A 19,368-nucleotide genomic window follows, 5' to 3' on the forward strand; every position below is an offset into this window, starting at 1 on the left:
GTCAAGAGTAACAAAGGACCTGCTCACTGCCAGAGACTTGGCCACACTCATGTTACTGGAACTCGAGCTCCAGGCAGCACAGGAGACCACGCTGCGCTGAGGCCAACAACTCTGAGCTCCAGCGATAGACACAGTTCCCATTTCTGCTCCAATCTCTGCCTATTTCCCTTCTGTCTCCTTCACCGGCTCCTCTTCCTGTCTTTCCACCCCCAGCCTCTGCCCTCTCCCAAGTGGCCTCATGTACTCTAAGTAAAGGTTATCAAACCAACGGTAGCTACACTCGTGGTGAGCACAGAATACCAGAGCTGTCCAATCACTATGCTGTATACCTGGAAGTAATGTAATAGTGTGTCAACTACACTTCCGCTTAAAAAAAAAAAAAAAAGTTTAATAAAATTTTTAAAGTTATTTATTTATTTGAGAGAGCATGTGGGGGAGGGGGGGAGCAGAGGGAGAGACTCTCAAGCAGACTCCCCGCTGAGCCCAAAGCCCACGACCTGGTGGACCACGACCTGGACCCTGAAAATCATGACCTGAGCTGAAATCAAGAGTCTGACACTGTGCTCGCTTCGGCAGCACATATACTAAAATTGGAACGATATAGAGAAGATTAGCATGGCCCCTGCGCAAGGATGACACGCAAATTCGTGAAGCGTTCCATATTAAAAAAAAAAAAAAAAGGAGTCTGACACTTAACTGAGCCACCCAGGTGCCCCATTTTGGTTAAAATTTTTCAAAAGGTATCAAACACTACCTCTGCTGAGCCCCAAATCTACATTCCCCACAGACACTGAACTTAGGTTTCTAATCCCAACCAAAGCTACAATGCAGGGAGGCATTGAACTCAGGCTTCTACATGCCCCACACTCACAGCTCTACACCCAACCCCTAAATCCAGCTGACTTTAGGCTCCCAACACCCGTCACTGTATCCCTCCCCCATCCTTACCACCATCATCCTGCTTCAGACCCTCCGCTCGCAGAGGGTCTCGCAGAGACCAAGGCAAAAGCCCATCTGTTGCCCTCAAACCCATTCTCTAGATGCAGTCGCTAGGAGCAATCCTTCTTTTCTTTTTCTTTCTTTTTCTTTCTTTTTTAAGATTTTATCTATTTACTCATGAGAGACACAGAGAGAGGCAGAGACACAGGCAGAGGGAGAAACAGGCCCCATGCAGGGAGCCCAACGCGGGACTTGATCCCAGGGTCCCCAGGATCACTCCCTGGGCTGAAGGCGGCACTAAACCACTAAGCCACCCGAGCTGCCCAGGAGCATTCCTTCTTATGTACATCTGGCCACTTAAAACCCGTCAAAGGAAAAAAAAAAAAAAAACCATTGAAGGCTCCTGAAGGCCCACTATAGTAAGGCCTCCCTCTCAGCCTCCCCCACCTCACTCTGGCCCACCCATCACACCCTGGCCTGGCCCTTTAACTGAGCAGCTCCCTCTGAATCGATCTTCACGCTCTCCCTTCTGCTGTAGATTAACATCTCCTCTCTTTAGATCTGTTTACCTGTCAGTTTGCCCCACTACCTTGTGAGCTTTTTGAGGGCACGGACATATCTTAGTAATCTCTGTAGCTACACATTCAGCATTTGGCTTGGCATCATTGACAGAATTGCTATCCAGAAATATCAGCCTGTACCTCCTAGTAAAGAAAGAGAAGAACCTGCATGCGATCATCCTGTATTAGGTACATTCCAAGATACATAGACATACAAAGAAATATGATTATAAATTAAGTATCAAATGAGATCCTGTTCTCTTTGTGGAGTATCTGGGAGAACAGTGAAGCATGGGCCCACCCCTGGCACTTAGCTGGGCTTCCCAATGTCCTGTCAGAGCAAGTCCTAATGGGGTGAAACACTTTCCTCTTCCTGGTCAAGAGGGAAAGCAACACTTACCATCATCACTGACGCAATCCTGCAACACGAGTGGGTGATGGCGGGGGAGCTTGCTTAAGGGCTGACGACGGCCCTTGGACTTCTTATTCTCTTCCAGGGAAAACATGTATTCATCTGCCACCTAGGCAAACCACAAGAAGAAATCAAATTGGTCTTGCCTCCACTTAGGGACACAGCAGAGGTTGGTCCTACAGTGAAAACCAACAGAAAGGGCAGGCCTAAAGAGAAATATAAAACCAAACACAGAATACACCTGCCTTTGGATAAACCAAAATGACAGTACCACACAAATTAATCTAAACTAGGATTATGTAAACATTTTAGGGCAAAATTTGTGCCTAACAAGTATAGCTCCTGTTCTCAAAAGCAGCCTGAAACAAATCTACCAAAAATAAATGTACTCTACAGGAAAGCCATGCCCCCTCCCTTAAAGTCTGGGTCATGAGATTGCATCTCAGAAAGCCCCAGAGAAACCAGGTGCCCCTTTTCATGGACCAGAAGGGCAGGAACACCTGTTACAAAGAGCCAGGCAGCTGGGCCATCAGACTTGAAATGCTAGAGGACATCCGAAGGGGTGAGGAACAGTTGACCCACTAAAGTCAAATAGGCCAGCTTCTCCTCACGCGCTGTCAAGCCCTCAGCTCTAGTTGATACTATTTATTTGTCAGCTAGTTTCCTCATCAGACAGGACAGAGTATTTAAAACTGTGACCTAATGGAACACCTGAGTGGCTCGGCGGTTGAGCGTCTGTCTTTGGCTCAGGGAGTGATCCTGGGGTCCCGGGATCGAGTCCCACATCGGGCTCCCTGCAGAGAGCCTGCTTCTCCCTCTGCCTGCGTCTCTGCCTCTGTGTTTCTCATGGATAAACAAATAAAATCTTTTCAAAAATAAATAAATAAAAATTTTAAAAACTCTGACCTAGCTACAAAAGCCAAAGTTGATTTGACTAATGCTCCATTTACATAATGTCAGAGCAAGCACAATTAGGTTTAAGATGTACAACACTGACTCAGTAATACCACAAGAGTTTCTTTCCAGTCACTGTATTTAAAATTTGGGTCATTCCTCTCAGAGAAAGCATCTGACAAAGTACAACATCCATTCATGATAAAAACTCTCAAAAGGCAGCCTGGGTGGCTCAGCGGGTTTAGCACCGCCTACAGCCCAGGGCATGATCCTGGAGACCCAGAATCGAGTCCCATGTTGGGCTCCCTGCATGGGGCCTGCTTCTCCCTCTGCCTGTGTCTCTGCCTCTCTCTGTGTCCCTCATGAATAAATAAATAAAATCTTAAAACAAAAAACAAAAAACAAAAAAACTCAACAAACTAGGTTTAAAGGGAACATACCTCGACACAATAAAGGCCATTTATGAAAAACCCACAGCTAACATCCTCAATGGAGAAAAATTGAGAGCTTTTCTTCTAAGGTCAGGAACAAGACAAGGATGTCCAGTCTCACTACTTTATTTAATAGTACTGGAAGTCCTAGCCACAGCAATCAGACAAGAAATAAAATGTACCTAGATCGGTAATGAAGAAGTAAAACTCTATTTACAGATGACATGACACCATATATAGAAAACCTGGAAGACTCCACCAAAAAACTGCTAGAACTGATAAAGGAATTCAGTGAAGTCTCAGGATACAAAAATCAATCTCCAGAACTCTGCTCCATTTCTATACACCAATAATGAAGCAACAAAAAGAAAAGAATCCCCTTTACAATTATACCAAAAATACTAAGATACCTAAGAATAAACCTAAACAAAGAGGGAAAGATCTACACTGTGTAAACTATGAAACACTGATGAAAAAAAACTGAAGATGACACAAAAAAATGGAAAGACATTCCACACTTATGAATTGGAAGAATAAATACTTTAAAAATGTCTATAGTACTCAAAGCAATGTACACAGTTAATGTAATTACTATCAAAACAGCAACAGCATTTTTCACAGAAATAGAACAAAGAATCCTAAAATTTGTATGGAACCACAAAAGATCCCCAAACACCCAAAGCAATAGTGAAAAGCAAAGCAAAGCTGGAAGCATCACAATTCCAGACTTCAAGTTATGTTACAAAGCTGCAGTGATCAAAACAGTATGTTAATGGCACAAAGACACACAGATCAATGGAACGGAAAACCCAGAAATAAACCCACAAGTATATAGTCAATTGCATTTAAAAAAGCAGGAAAGAATATGCTGTGGGGAAGAGACAGTCTCTTCAACAAGCCGTGTACAGAAAACTGGACAGCTACATGCAAAAGAATGAAGCTGGACCACTTTCTTACACCACACACAAAAATAACTTCAAAATGGATTAAAGACCTAAATGTGAGACCTGAAACCATAAAAATTCTAAAAAAGATTTGCACAGGCAGTAATTTCTGACATTGGCCATAGCAACTTTTTTCTAGATATGTCTCCCAAGGCAAAAGAAACAAAAGCAAAAATAAACTATTGTGACTACATCAAAATAAAGGAACCCTTTTGCACTCCTGATGGGAATGCAAACTGGTACAACCCCTGTGGAAAAGAGTATGGAAGTTCTTCAAAAAATTAAAAATAGAACTGCCATACAACCCAGTAATCACACTAACTACTGGGTATTTACCCAAAGAACACAAAAATACTACTTGAAAGGAATAATGCACCCCAATGTTTATAGCAGCATTATTTACAATAGCCAAATTATGGAAGCAGCCCAAGTGTCCATTTACTGTTAAAAGGATAAAGATGCAGTATGTGTACGTATATATAGATATATAACAGAATATTATTCAGCCATAAAAAAGACTGAAATCTTGCCATTTGCAACAACATGGATGGAGCTCAAGGATGATGTTAAGGGACATAAGTCAGAGAAAGACAAATATCATAGGATTTCATTCATATGTGGAATTTTTTTTTTAAGATTTTATTTATTTATTCATGGGAGACACAGAGAGGCAGAGACACAGGCAGAGACAGAAGCAGGCTTCATGCAGAGAGCCCGATGTGGGACTCGATCCCGGGTCTCCAGGATCAGGCCCTGGGCTGAATGAAGGCGGTGCTAAACCACTGAGCCACCTGGGCTGCCCTCATATGTGGAATTTAACAACAAAAGGAGCAAAGGGAAATAGAAACAAACCAAGAAACAGACTCTTAACTATAGAGAACAAACTCCAGACAGGAGGTGGGTGGGGGAATGGGTGAAAGGGATGGGGATTAAGGAGTGCAACTTAATAAGTACCAGGCAATTTAAATAAAAACCTAAAAAAACTGGGATGCCTGGGTGGCTCAACGGTTGAGCATCTGCCTTCAGCTCAGGGCATGATCCTTGAGTACCGAGTTTGAGTCCCACATTGGGCTCCCCTCAAAGAACCTGCTTCTCCCTCTGCCTATGTCTCTGCCTCTCTCTGCAATCTCTCGTGAACAAATACATAGTATCATTAAAAAAAAAAAATCTTGATCATCCTACATTTAGGAGAAATAGAGTTAGCTAAAACCATTAAGCAAGGAAACAAGGCCTGGAGGAGGGCTACTTTGCAACTATGAAAAAAACAATTCATCAGCAGTGCTAGAGAGAAGTGGTGGTACTGCAGGGCCACTTCAGAAGTCACACTAGGCCTACAGGCTTCACGTGTTAACTACACAGACCAGAGAACTCGAGGCCTGCACTTGGAATGCCAAGAAAAACCAAATTCTGAGCAAGCTACGTCCAGGGAGAATAGAGCCAGCCAGGCGCCCCAATGATCACAGACTTTTAATCAGATCTGAACTATACTGACAGGCTATAAACCAGCAATTTCCAAAGTGCACAAGAAAGCCCCTCAAGAGCCTCCAACCAAAACAGCCCTGCTTTCGATTTATACTTTTCAAATGAGAAAGATTTCACTTAAACAAAGGGTTCTTTGGATAAAACAAACTGGAAAACAATACTCAAATGTATTTCACAGTGCAACCATGGAACTAAAAAACTTTAGGGACATGCACCACCATCATATGTAATACTTACTAACAAATTACATGCACCAATGTGTTTATGCATATTTTAAAAGAAGAATAGGCGCCTGAGTAGCACAATGGACTAAGCATTTGACTCTTGGTTTCGGCTCAGGCCATGGTCTCAGGGTTATGAGATCAAGCCTGGAGCTGGGCTCTCTGCTCAGCGCAGAGTATGCCTAAGACAATCTCCCTCAGCCCCTAATTCTCTCCCGCCACTGCCATGCAGGTGGACATGTACGCTCTTCCTCAAATAGATAAATCTTGGGACACCTGGGTAGCTCAGTGGTTGAACGTGTCTGCCTTCGGCTCAGGGTATGATCCTGGGGTCCCAGGATCGAGTCCCACATCACGCTCCCTGCCGAGAGCCTACTTTTCCCTCTGCCGGTGTCTCTCATGAAAAATAAATAATCTTAAAAGGGGGGAGGGGCAGCAGCCCAGGTGGCTCACCAGTTTAGCACTGCCTTCAGCCCAGGGCATGATCCTGGAGACCCAGGATCGAGTCCTGTATCAGGCTCCCTGCATGGAGCCTGCTTTTCTTTTTCTTTCTGCCTGTGTCTCTGCCCCCCCCCCTCCTCTCTGTGTATTCTCATGAATAAATAAAATCTTAAAAAAAAATCTTAATTTACAAAAATAAACTATAAAAAGATAAAGTTCCAGGCAGCCCAGGTGGCTCAGAGGTTTAGCGCCGCCTTCAGCCCAGGGCCTGATCCTGGAGACTCGGGATCGAGTCCCACATTGGGCTCCCTGCATGGGGCCTGCTTCTCCCTCTGCCTGTGTCTCTGCTCCTCTCTCTCCCCCCCCCCCCCCCCCATGAATAAATAAAATCTTTTCAAAAAAAAAAAAAAGATAAAGTTCCATTGAGGAGCCTGGGTGGCTCAGTCAAAAGAGCATGTGACTCTTGTTCTGGGGTCGTGAGTTTGAGCCTCAGGCATGGCACAGAGTTTTTTTAAATTGCCTTTTTTTTTTTTTTTAATTTAAGTTCCAGGGGCAGCCTGGGTGGCTCAGCGGTTTAGTGCCACCTTCAGCCCAGGGCCTGATCCTGGAGACCCGGGATCAAGTCTCACGTTGGGCTCCCTGCATGGAGCCTGCTTCTCCCTCTGCCTGTGTCTCGGTCTCTCTCTCTCTCTCTCTCTCTGTCTCTCATGAATAAATAAAATCTTTTAAAAAATAAATAAATACATAAAGTTCCATTATTTCTGCATCCAGATAACCTTCTTGCATTGCCCCTTTGAAGACCACCTAGTAAATAGGCCTAAATCTGGGATATGGCAGTGGCAAAGACTAGGAAGTAAGAAAAAATAAAGGAACCAGAAATGGCGGGATTTCCAGTCTGGATCACCAAGGCGAGAGGGACCTAAGAGGATTCATGCAGATGAAGGGGGAGTAGAAACAAGCCAAGTTAAACATGATAGGCAGGTAACACCCACCCTGTTTCTGTGGAAACACCCAGAGGGGCAAAAAGAAATTAGCCTGAGGGTTCAGAAAGCAGGTCAGAGCAAGAGCTGTAGATTTAAGGATACTTAGCATCAGGTTGAGAATTGAAATCGTGGGAGTGAATGACATTACTGGTAGAAGATAAACTGAAAGGAGATCAAGCCTTTGGGAATAGGAGGAGGAAGAGAAAGAGAAAAAAGAGATCCCGCCACAGAGAGTACAGGAGGAATAGAGGGCAAGGAGGGGAAAGCCACAGTGCCAAGGGATGCCAAGGGCTGAGCAGGAAGTGGCCAAAGGACTGGGCAACTGGGAGGCATCAGGACTTTGCTGAGATAGTTTGTCTGCTAGAACTTAAGGAATAAATGCATCCAAGACTCTTTTTGAGAAGATTAAGAAAAGAAATGAGATCATAGGGAATTCCCTCCAACTGTATTTGAAAAAGGGGCTGCATAGGGTTTTACCAGCAGAGAGAAAAGAAACCTGTGAGACAAGAGGTACTACACATGTGGCAGACAGACCCCAGACGGACCCCAGAGATGTGCACTTCTAATCCCTGTGAATGCTATGTTGACATGAAAAACATTAAGTTTGCTCATCAGATAAAATAACAAGATTATCCTAGATTCTCTGGGCAGGCCCAATGTAATCAAACAGTGCTTAATAGTGAAGACGGAAGCAGAAGACTCAATGTCTAAGTGATGTGATGTAAGCAAGACCTGGCCAATGTGGCTGCTTTTGAAGATGAAAGAAAAAGGCAAGGACCAAGGAACATAAGCAGCCTGAGCAGGACAAGGGGCAAGGGGTCTCTCTCTGGAATTTTCAGGGAGGTACAAAGCCCTGTTGACACCCTGATTTTAGCATAATGAGGCCCATGTCAGACTCCAGAAGAACCGGAAGACAATAAATCCGTACTCATCTCAGACTCAGTTTTGGGAACTTATAAAAGCAGCAACAGGAAATGGACATGGTGGTAGGAGATACAGACATCATTTAGCAGGTCCAAGTACTAGAGGAAGTAGGGGGATCAAGACCAAGAACACCAGGGCTGCCTGGATGGTTCAGTCGGTTAAGTGTCTACCTTTGGCTCAGGTCATGATCCCAGAGTCCAGGGATCAAGCCCGGCATCGGGCTCCCTGCTCAGCAAGGAGGCTGATTGTCCCACTGACTCTCACCCCACTCATGCTCACACGCTCTCTTCTCTCTCAAATACATAAATAATTAAGACCAAGAACCCCAGAATGCAGCTCTGGTAAAGAAGATGCCTGTATCCAGCCCTGTGTGTTCCGAGTGCCTCCTGGATGCCAGCCTATGTACCCAGCATACTGTGCTTGGGGCCCAGGCAATGCAGATACAGGCGACACAAGGTCCTGAGCCTCAAGGAGCTCCTGGCCCAGCCAGGGGTGGGGGGACTTGGTGTGCACGACTTAAGTCTCTGCCCTTTCCACTACTGTCTTGTTGCCTCTGACCAAAGTAGTCAAGTCTAGTCAAGAAAGTATCTTTGCAGATTTTCTCATCTTCCGGCCTAAGTACTCCTGCTCCCTGGTCTCCACACGGCCTTCATGTGCTCACTTCTAAATTCCCTCACAGCAGGTAGCAGAAACGGCTGAGTTCCAATCCTAGTTCTAGCAACTAGCTGTGTGAGCCTAGGCAAGTAGCATCCCACTCATCAAGTGGGAGGACTGAATGCTGCCCCCTGCCCAGGGCGCCGTGAGGATGGGGTGTGATAGCAGGTAGGGTCTCCCAGGCCTCTGCCTGCAAGAGAGCTAGAGCTCAGGCTCCTGAGTTCTCTGTTCCCCAATTAACATCAGGCCCCCAAGTCAAGGTCAGTGTTACTAATGGACTGTACAGAGAAGAGCCAACTGTTCCCTCCTTGTTTTGGGAACTTACTTTTTCAAAGCAGCTTAAACTAACACGAAATGTTATAACAGACACATCACTGGAGCTCTGTCTGCAGTTAAGTGAACATCCTAAAGCTTGGGTGCTTCTACAGTCCGTCAACCTGGGTGCTTTTACTAAGGCCCTTGACATAGAGGAGCACATAAACTGAGCAGCAAGAGGCCTGAATTACAGCATGGGGAATGCAAAAGGGGGGCAGGAGTGACACCAGGGTGCTCTTCAAAACCCAGCTATTTCCAAATACAGCTACAATGCCATTAGACCTCCCCAGGGATCGGTAAGGTGCTTCAGCTTCTGCACCAAGCCGTGACTATCACTCCCCCATCCCACCCAATTAATCCTGCTGTCAGCTTCCTGGTAAAACTAAACTTCCATTCCTTCCTTCCACGTTTACAGAAGGTTCATGGGCTGAGTCCCAGGACCATGTCGGTGCGTGAAGCAGCAACGCGAATATGGCACAGGGCCTGGCTCCCTCAGCTCCCTGGGACAACTGTGCAGAGTGACATGGACTGTGGTGAAAAGGGAGTGGAGTGCCACAGGTGTTCCAGGCAGAAGGAAAGTAGATTGGAAGCAGTGAACGGTTGCTGGGAATGGTGATTTTTGCAAAGGACTGGGCTCCAATAAGCAAGAAAGTCGTGTTCCAGGAAGAGAGGTGTGCTGAGGACTCCCTGGCTCCTCCTACCTCAAAACCTTCTGTAGCCTGGTGATGGCTGCACAAGTGAGAAGGCATAAAAGGTCAGAGAACTGTATGCTAAAAAATGTTTAAAATGACAGGTTTTACATCATGTATACTTTACCACAACTAAAAACAAATCAACCCAAAATTTCAAAAATAAATATAATAAAAGGAGTTAATTAAAAGTGAAAAAGGAAGGCGGCAGCTGACTGGCTCAGTCCAAAAGGCATGTGACTCTTGATCTTGGGGTTGTGAGTTCAAGCCCTGCATAGGATGTAGAGATTACTTAAAACAAACAAACAAACAAACAAACAAACAAACTTAACGGACACCTGGGTGAGTCAGCGGTTGAGCATCTGCCTTCAGCCCCGGGCGTGATCCTGGAGTCTTGGGATTAAGTCCCACATTGGGCTCCCTGCAGGGAGCCTGCTTCTCCCTCTGCCTGTGTCTCTGCCTCTCTGTGTGTCTCTCATGAATAAAGTCTTTTAAAAAATTAAATTTTAAAAACTCAAAATTGTCAACCCATATATAGCACTCTACTCCTCATCCAGCTGTGCTGGAGCCCCACACCCACCCCTGGGTGTTTGGACCTGCAGGATCCAGTCCTACCCCCTTACCCTCATGACCTCCAATAACACAGCCACACTTGCCTGTTGCTCCCAGGTCTTCAGTCCTTCGCCCCTCGCCCTGGACACACTGCCCTTCTCTACTTCCCCATAACCTTGGGCTGCTCTACCCTGGCCTCTACTCCACCCCATTATGAAAAGTATTCTCCACACTTTGCATGCTCCACAGGTAAGCTCCTCCACGCCCGCCGATACCTCCAGTGACTGCCTCCTACCCAACCCTCCTGAACTTCAGATCTGCGCACACACATCTCCATCCCCTACCTCACACACGTCACTCAGCACGCCCCAAACTTGAACTCCCCACCTGAGCCACACTCAAATACCCCTTGGCTTTTCCATTAATGCACCCCCATCCATCCAATAACTCTAGTCTGAATCCGAGTCAACTCCCACCCACCCCACCCCCATAGCCAGCCCCCTAGTCCCTCAGGGGCTCTCAGATCCACCTCCTGCTCCTTATCCCTGTCACCACCACGCAGCCCAGGTCCTTACCACGTCACTTTCAGACTAAACAGGTTCCAAAATGATTTCCCTATTGCAAATCTTTCTTTCTTCCTGAAGTAGAAGTATTTGACTATATGTGGTAATCATAAAAATATTCCAATTTATAAATGTAGAAAGTGAAAATCATCCATAATCCACCTTCAGGAGAACCTCTGCTATTTCTGCTTTTGCCTACTTCCCCATCCCCAGGCCCAAAATCCTTTATACTTTTTCCAAAATGATCTTTCAAAACATCAGTGCAGAGCTAAAAAACCCTTCACCAGACAACCTGAAAAACTGGCATTGTTTCTTGAGTAAGCTAGGAGGCGGGGGGAGCACTGCCCTAAAATGAGACAACACAAACAGAAGGTGTGAGACTAGACTAAATCCTGATTCAAACAAACCTAATGTAAAATCAAATTTGTTTAGACAACTGGAGAAACTGGATTATAGGCTGGATATTAGATGATGCTAAGGAACTCTCCTAAATTTGCTAGGCAGAATGACGGCTAGCGATTAAAGAAATACCCACAGTTTTTGGAGGTCACAATGAGTGGGGAAGAAACAACACACCTGTGATTTGCTTTAATGTGCTTCAAATGACAAAAGGCCAGGTGAAGCAAATGTGGCCAAGTACTGACAACCGTCAGACCTAGGTGAGGAGCATTTGTGGGTTCACGTTAGTATTCCACATGCAACTTTGTGCATTTAAAAATGTATTCTGGGGACTCCTAGGTGGCTCGGTGGTTGAGCTTCTGCCTTTGGCTCAGGACATGACTCCAGAATCTGGGATCGAGTCTCATATCGGGCTCTCTGCGAGGAGCCTGCTTCTCCCTCTGCCTGTGCCTCTGCCTCTGTGTGTCTCTCATGAATAAATAAATAATTTAAAATAAAAAATAAAAATGTATTCTGAAAATCTTCAATCTCCAAAAACACATGGCGGTGAACCTTCCAAAGTCAAACTGCTTCATGGCACACAGGCAGACTGTGATGATCTGACTCCTCACACCCTCCAGCAACAGCTCCCAAGGCTCTCTCCAGGCCCACAGGCCTGAGACTAACACAACTCTGCAGGCCCCCATGTGCTTTGACCTTGGCATGTGCTACCATCCCCAGGAGAGGAACAGGTTCCTCTCCTCGATTCCCTTTCCATTTTCCCTCAAGGCACTGGGCATACTTCTGCAAATCTTCAGCCTAGTTATAATGCCTGCTTCTCTGCAGTCTCCTCAAACTCTACACCCCAACCCTAGGCTGAGCCACTAACTCTTCCACTTGGACTACAACACTTACCCCTGAGGAGTAGATTAATTTGCTCCCATCTAGACCCCGAGCTCCCTGAAGGCACAGTCCTGGCCCCAAGTAGGCACACCGTATGTGATTACAGAGTAAAGCAGAGGCAGAGCAGCCAAGATATTTTTTCAAAGATGCAGCACATCTAGGAGGTTGAGGGCAAGGGGCAGGAAGGCAATGCCACCGAGAATGGTATTACCATCAGACTACTAGCTAAGACCATACAGAAATAAAAATGAACCAGGAAGGCACTCCTGGGTTTTTTTTTTTTTGAGGAGTAAAGATTCATGTCAGAGAGAAGCCTCCTTCTCCCAGCATATTCCACATGGCTTTTCTCCTCAACCTCTGGATGACAGTGAGCTTCACTTAGCTGGGATCTGCCTTTTGCGGAGGGAGTACATTCAGATCTGTGTCCACCACCAAGAAAGGCAAGTGGACAACGTTCAGCCACCATGAGAGGCCTGTGTCCTCTACGACTGCCTGCTGACTAGGCAGGTAACTTGTCTCACTGAAGGTAAATGAGCAGCAAAGCCATTTGGCCATAGGTGTTAAAAGCCACTCTCTCCAATCAATTTAACTGGTAATAAAGCAACATTGTTTTTTTTTTGTTTGTTTTTTTGTTTGTTTTTTGACGCAACATTCTTAACTCCACATGCTGACTCCTGTATCCATTCCATAACTGGTTCTTAATTTGGGGAGGAAAAAAGATGGGTGTCATATGTTGACTCCTCCTACCAAACACACACAACTTGACTATAGTAAGATTAATTTAGCAGAAAGATATAATCTGAAGAATGCAGATAAAGTATTTAGCATGTAGTAACTCCTTGCTTGATTAGCTGCTTTTGTGGTTGGGACTGTAACCAGAGGTAAGAAAGTCAGGAGGATGCTGCAAGAGGACGGTGGGCCCTGTAGCATGATAGCAGGGTCAATGAAGACCCGAGGGCTCTGTGAAGAATGGCTCCGATGTGGCAACAGGGACCATAAAGGGATTCTGGTGTCTAAGATGGAAAGCCACCTCTTGTGGAAGCTGCCACAGGACAGCAGACAGCAGCCACCAGAAGTGATGGGAAGGAGACATAGCTTCAGGCTCATCAGCCTGCACCCAACCGGATGGAAGGAAGAACATGCAGTAGAAAAGTACACCTACAGAAACTGAGCCCTGAGAGCAGCCTTGGTGGCGCAGCGGTTTAGGCCGCCTGCAGCCTGGAGCGTGATCCTGGAGACCCTGGATGAGTCCCACGTCAGGCTCTCTGCATGGAGCCTGCTTCTCCCTCTGCCTGTGTCTCTGCCTCTCCTTCTCTCTCTGTGTCTCTATGAATAAATAAATAAAATCTTTAAAAAAAAAAAAAAAGAAAGAAAGAAACTGAGCCCTGAGACTGAGAGACGGGAGAAAGGAAAGTGATGTGGGTATTCAAAACAAGGAACAGACCAACCACAAAAATGCACTACTAGGGAAACCAGAACTGTAATATGGACTCAGGTTTAGTACTTTAGCCCAAAACCCAGAAAGCCAAAAGGCTAAATGTTAATATATGGAGACAGTAAGCACACAGGAGGGGCTGGTGATGGTACTCATATGTACTTTTAAAACATTTCATAATAAAAACTCCTTGGGCAGCCCAGGTGGCTCAGCGGTTTAGCACCACCTTCAGCCCAGGGCCTGATTCTGGAGTCCGGGGATCGAGTCCCACGTCAGGCTCCCTGCTTCTCCCTCTGCCGTGTCTCTGCCTCTCTCTCTCTCTCTCTCTCTTTCTCATGAATAAATAAATAAAATCTTTAAAATAGTAACAATAATAAAAACTCCTAAAAGAGCAATTTTTCAAAGGTAAAGATAAGGAAATGGGAAATAACTCTAAAGTCTCTGTGCTGACTTCTATCAGTGACCCCACCCTAGCCCCACTCAAGGCTGCAACTAGACCCACATAAGCTGTGAGGCTGAAAGTAAGACCAGGTCACTTGGGTAGGCACAAGTCTGGATCCATTCAACACAGCTCTGCTGGTGGCCCCCTCGGGTCCATCAGGAGCCTTTTTACACAAAGCAGAGAGAGAACAGCTTTTGGTGTCAGTAGGTTCTAGAAGGAAGCCTGGAAAAATGTTCACATTTATGGCTTCGGGAATTCATTCTGGGCTCCAAAAAGATGCTCTATCAACAATGTTGTACTGGAAGGTGGAAAATGTATGGGGAGGAGTAGAGAGAGAATTCCCATGGGTGTCTACAAGGCAGTCAAGATTTTTAAGGAAAAAAAAAAAACCCTGAATTTTTAGGTAAGTAGAGCCATCTCATCCCCAGCCCACATCTAGGCTAAAACCACTGCCACTCTAACCTTCATGCCTCTAGGGCAGGTTGGGTCAAGGGTACGTCCCACAGCCTGAGCTCTGCAACTGTCACTAAGGCTACAATGCAATTCTCTGGAACAGTCACACAGGGGCCAGAGAAAAGGAGCTCCCAACAAAGAACAAGCTGGAAGTGAACCAATGGCACTAGCTTTCTGCTCGACACTGCAGGTCCATTCTGCTGGTCTCCTGCCACCCTGCACAACTGCAGCAAGCAACGCTCACCCTCCAGACGACCCCCTGCCCCCCAGGATCCCAGCCAGGCAGCCACCCCCCCAGCACTGCCCAGGGCCCATACCTCTGCCAGCTCCCGCTCACTGATACTTCCGGTGGCGCCCCCTTTCTTCCTCGTGCAGGGTTCTCCCATGACGACCCTGCCGTCCCCTTTGGCATAGCTGTGTACAGTGAGAACTCCCGACTGCCCTTGGGCTCGGCAGGACAGAGGCTCACTGGTTTCTGAATCGGAAGAAATAGAATCCCGAGAAGAACTGGAGCCCAGGCTAGAAGAGGATTTCTTTTTCGAACCTGAGAGGACAAGGCGTCCCCCTATAGAAGCAGGATTCACAGAAAGATCCAAGGCGGCTGCTTCTTGTTCTTCCTCTTCCTCCTCATCCTCCTCTTCAAGTTTGACATTTTTAAGCTCTTCAAATTTTACTTCAGAGGAGTCAGAATAATCTGAAACACACACACACACATTGGCCAGAGTCAGCTTCCTCAAGCACATCTGAAGCAAGTGAAAAGCAAAGTGGCAAAGCAAGAGAACACGGGTGGTGAGTGAGGTATGGCTTCCAATTCCAATCTTATCCCTTACAGGTGCCTGTGGGACCTGGGGCTGACCCCTTACCAGCTCCAGGCCTCCACGTTCATCCCATGGACTGCAAGCAGCCTACCCCCTATCTCCAGGGTTCTTTGTCTGCGATGGAGCACAGCCTGGCACACAGCAGACACTCAGTAAGTAGCCACCATCATCTCCCCAGAAGTGTCTTGCAGGAATGAAGGCCTGAGCTCGGCAGACCCGGTGACCCCTAGCTAGACAAGCTGCTAGACAGAGGCAGCCAGGCCCCCGGGCCCCAGTCCACAGGGCCGTCCAGCTGTCAGCAGATGTACCATGACACTCTCAGTACAGATCCTCCATGCCTCACCCAAGACTGCCACCAGCCCCTCCCTAACAGATCTACTCTCAATAACCCCCTGAGCTGGGTGGAGTCAGTAGAAGGGGAGGGGGGGAACACCTGCCCCACCACACTGCTGGACCACACCACTTACTTCCTAAAATCCAAGTGGCCCCTCAAGCTCTCTAGTGAGCAAACTCTAAGCTGGCAGCCAGTCCCCCAACCATCTCATTCCTGCTTCTCTAGCCTCATTTCCTGCTAGCACAGCTGTCTTCTCCCCTTCCCACCCCACTATGTTCAAATTACAGGAAACTACTACAAACTCCCCAAATAGCTCCTGTGACTTCACATCTCCATGCCATCACCTCTGTACTCCCCTCTGGGTGCCCAACCCTCTGCCTGCCTGGGAAATTCCGACCTCTCTTGTAAGAGTTGGTTCAGCATCACTCCACCAACCCTCAGTGTTGCCCTGACCCCTCCCCAGGTGGTGGAGGAGCACTTCCACCCAGCATGTCCCCCTCCGAAGGACTCCTCACACCCACTCTCACACTCCACTTACACTCTCTGCTCAGGCCCACCTCCCCCCTTTTTCCTACCCATGACCCTGAATACAGCACGGCATCTAATGTAGAACAGAATAGTTAGGCATGTGGGGAAAATACTGTAACCAACTAACCTGGGAAGGGAAGATTGTCCTCAACTTGCCGCACGGAGCTATGGGTGGGCCTCACGGGAGCAAGGGCAGCCTGGCACTCCGTCATGTCGTACTGTCCAGTACTCAGCTCCTCCTTGGGGAAGAGCTCACTCTGACTCACCTCCTGTGGTATCTCAAGACACACTCGGTGCCGTTTTGTCCCTATACGGTGCTTGGCGAGGCTGCGAGGAGAGCAGATGTTTTAAGGGCCCAGGAGTACATTTATGGACACACATGTTCACACACATCCACACACATAACCCAAAATGAACGAGTGGCCAGAGCCTGCCCAGGCTCCACACATTGGCCCCACCTCCTATTTGTGGGAGAGACAAGGGACTCTCTGAGCCTGTCCCACCCAAAGGAAAATAGGAATTTTCACCATCCACATCAAAAGATTTGATGTGAAGCTTAAAAAGTATGCAAGGTACCTGGCATACAGTAGGCACCTCATAAATACTCTTTCTTCTCCACATGGCCCAGGATCAACTCACCAGGACAGATCCTCCAGCTCAGACACCAATGATGCTGGCCAACGTCAATCACACACACCCCCTGCCTCTGTGAGTTTCATTCCCACCCTCCATTCTCTTTTCTAAAGAACATCTCATATGATGGGGCGCCTGGCTGGCTCATTTAGTAGAGCATGTGACCCCTGATCTCAAGGTCGTGAGTTTGAGCCCCATGTTGGGCATGAAGCCCACTTACAATAAAAAATAAATAAAAAATGTCTTATGTGGCAATGAGAAAATGACTTCTCTGGCTGAGGGAGCCACGCTCTCGTGTGTGTGATCTTCGTTCCAGATACGGATGTGGTCATTCCTGGGTGACAGCCCAAGGAAGAGCCTGAATGCCCTTGCTCTGGGCATTCCAGAGCCTTTACTTAGAAGAAAGTTCCCTCAGTTGTGGCTAGAACCCCTCACTTTGAAAGAGCCCCTTGACAGGTTATGGAAGCTGCCCAGACCCCCCCCCCCAACACACACAGCTGGGCCCAGAGTGCCACTGCGTTACCTTCTCTTGAAGTCACCCTCCTCTCCATCCTCAAGCCCTTCCATGTCATCCTCCTCTGGACACTCCTCGTTTCTGGCTCTCGGGGCCAGTTCACTCTCCTTAAGAAACTCGGCTGCTTCTGGTGTGGGCAGGGTATGGTCAATAACTGTGCTGTCCTTCCCAGCTTTCCAAAGTTTGTACCTTTCTGGCTGGAACTTCCTCACAAACACGTCCATGGAGATCTTCACCATGTCCTTCCTACAGGAGCACTGTCCCAGGGAACCAAAAAAGCTCCAGTCAGCACTCATTAGTGGCTTCCCCGCAACCTCCGTATCCCCTCTCCTCCCTCCAAGTGAAAAAGACACAAGACAGTTTAAAGCCAAACTGCTTGCGTTGATAGGCTGAGGGCATACTGTCATTGCAGAGCCTTCAGGCATTGAAGGAAGCAGGGAAAACAGCAGGGAGGAATGTGTGGTGCTGGGGTGCACCCACCCAGGCACGAACTAGGCTACACAGAGAATGATGCAATGAGGGCGTGCCTGTGTGGCTCAGTGTGTTAAGCGTCTGCCTTCTGCTCAGGTCATGATGAAGCCCCACCAGGCTCCCTGCTCAGTGGGGAGTCTGCTTCTAGCGCTGCCACTGCCCCTCCCCCACTGCTCGTGCTCAAACTCTCTCTCCCAAAAAGTAAATAAAATCTTAAAAAAAAGGAAAGAAATGCTGCAATGAAGTTCTGCACTCAGAACCAGGATGGTCAATGTCCAACCTTCCTTCTGAGATCTAGCCAAGCCAGGACCACAGGAGCAAATGTCAATGTCCAGCCTTGCCTTGCTTCCCTAATCCTAAGAATTTCTCAAGAGAAATCCCAGAGTGGCCAGAGCAAGAAATATCAATGTGTGTGGTTTTCAAGCTCAAAGGACTTAAGCATGAAATCTCACTTTATGCACCCCAAACCTGAACAAACTTTTCACAATTCGGTATGAACACACTATGCTGGCACATTTGCACATCCCTGCCACCCCGTTTCCGAATTCAAAGAATGTTCTAATCGCCAGCCAGTGTATCTAGCAAGAATTTGGTCAGCAGACATTTTTAGTCATGGCGTTATCCAAAGAAACCAAACGGACTTACCAGCACAGCTTGTTTGCCATACTCAATCCACCGCCGGGTAGCAAAATTGGTAGACTCCGCACAGTTGAAACCATGGTTAAAGCCGGCATGGTAACCATAAGGGAAAGTGATCATGAATTCTCCAGCTTCTTGAGTTACCTGAACGAGAGCAGACTTGACGCAGCTGCGGCAGATGGCTCAAGTCTACAAAACTGGGCCTCTGAGCTCCAAGTCTGCCATAGCTTAGCTGAGTAACACAGGAGAAGTCCTAAAACTAATGGGGGCCTTTATAAAATGCCCAGCCCCGTCACATCAGACCCCCTTCACTGTAAATGACCATTCATCCAAATCAACACTGCCCAAGGGGATGTGACTCTGCTCTGGCACCAGGAAGCTACAGTAGCTCCACCTTATATATATATATATATATACTCAGATCAATGTACTGCCATACAGGTTAGCCTTGGCCCATCCCTGGAACAGACCGATGAACGAGATTAAAGGTTCTTGTGACACAGACCCAAAAGGGTGGCTTCCTTGTAAGCCGGAAGGGCTTCTGCATGTGAAATCATCTCACCTTGTCAAAGGGAATTCCGTATTTCTTCAGCATCAAAGGGGAAATCAAGGTCATCTTGTGGCGGAGAAAAGCCTCGCAGCTTTGAGCACTTCCAGGGAAAAAACCTGTTCCATTGAACACGGGCACGAGTTAATGCACTGTTCCACACTAGCTCTGCAACCCTGGACTTGCTGCATGCTCATGCATCATCTGGATGATAAGGAGGATAAACTACCACAGACCCTTCTAGCTTCAGGCCAATCCTAAGATTCTAC

The 19,368-nt window shown here is 47.1% G+C and overlaps 1 protein-coding gene and 1 non-coding gene across 9 annotated transcripts in view; one reads left to right on the plus strand and one right to left on the minus strand.

Moving 5' to 3' along the window:
- KDM4A (lysine demethylase 4A) overlaps positions 1-19,368 on the minus strand; it is a 48,691-nt gene that overhangs the window by 16,883 nt on the left and 12,440 nt on the right. For 7 of the 8 annotated variants that reach the window (XM_025420415.3, XM_049094087.1, XM_025420418.3 and 4 more), the window contains exons 7-12: positions 19,115-19,218; positions 18,559-18,696; positions 17,452-17,699; positions 16,423-16,622; positions 14,933-15,309; positions 1,900-2,020 (exon numbers count right to left, since the gene is read on the minus strand). In XM_025420415.3, coding sequence (XP_025276200.1) covers positions 1,900-2,020; positions 14,933-15,309; positions 16,423-16,622; positions 17,452-17,699; positions 18,559-18,696; positions 19,115-19,218 — 1,188 coding nt within the window. Of the gene's footprint in view, positions 1-1,508; positions 1,644-1,899; positions 2,021-14,932; positions 15,310-16,422; positions 16,623-17,451; positions 17,700-18,558; positions 18,697-19,114; positions 19,219-19,368 lie in introns of all 8 variants that reach the window. The other variant, XR_007402267.1, reaches the window with a different exon arrangement.
- Positions 561-667, plus strand: LOC112642667 (U6 spliceosomal RNA). Its single transcript, XR_003125371.1, has one exon. It is a non-coding gene; the product is annotated as a U6 spliceosomal RNA (small nuclear RNA).

This window comes from Canis lupus, chromosome 15 (assembly GCF_003254725.2).
Source record: "Canis lupus dingo isolate Sandy chromosome 15, ASM325472v2, whole genome shotgun sequence".
NCBI classification, from domain to species: domain Eukaryota; kingdom Metazoa; phylum Chordata; class Mammalia; order Carnivora; family Canidae; genus Canis; species Canis lupus.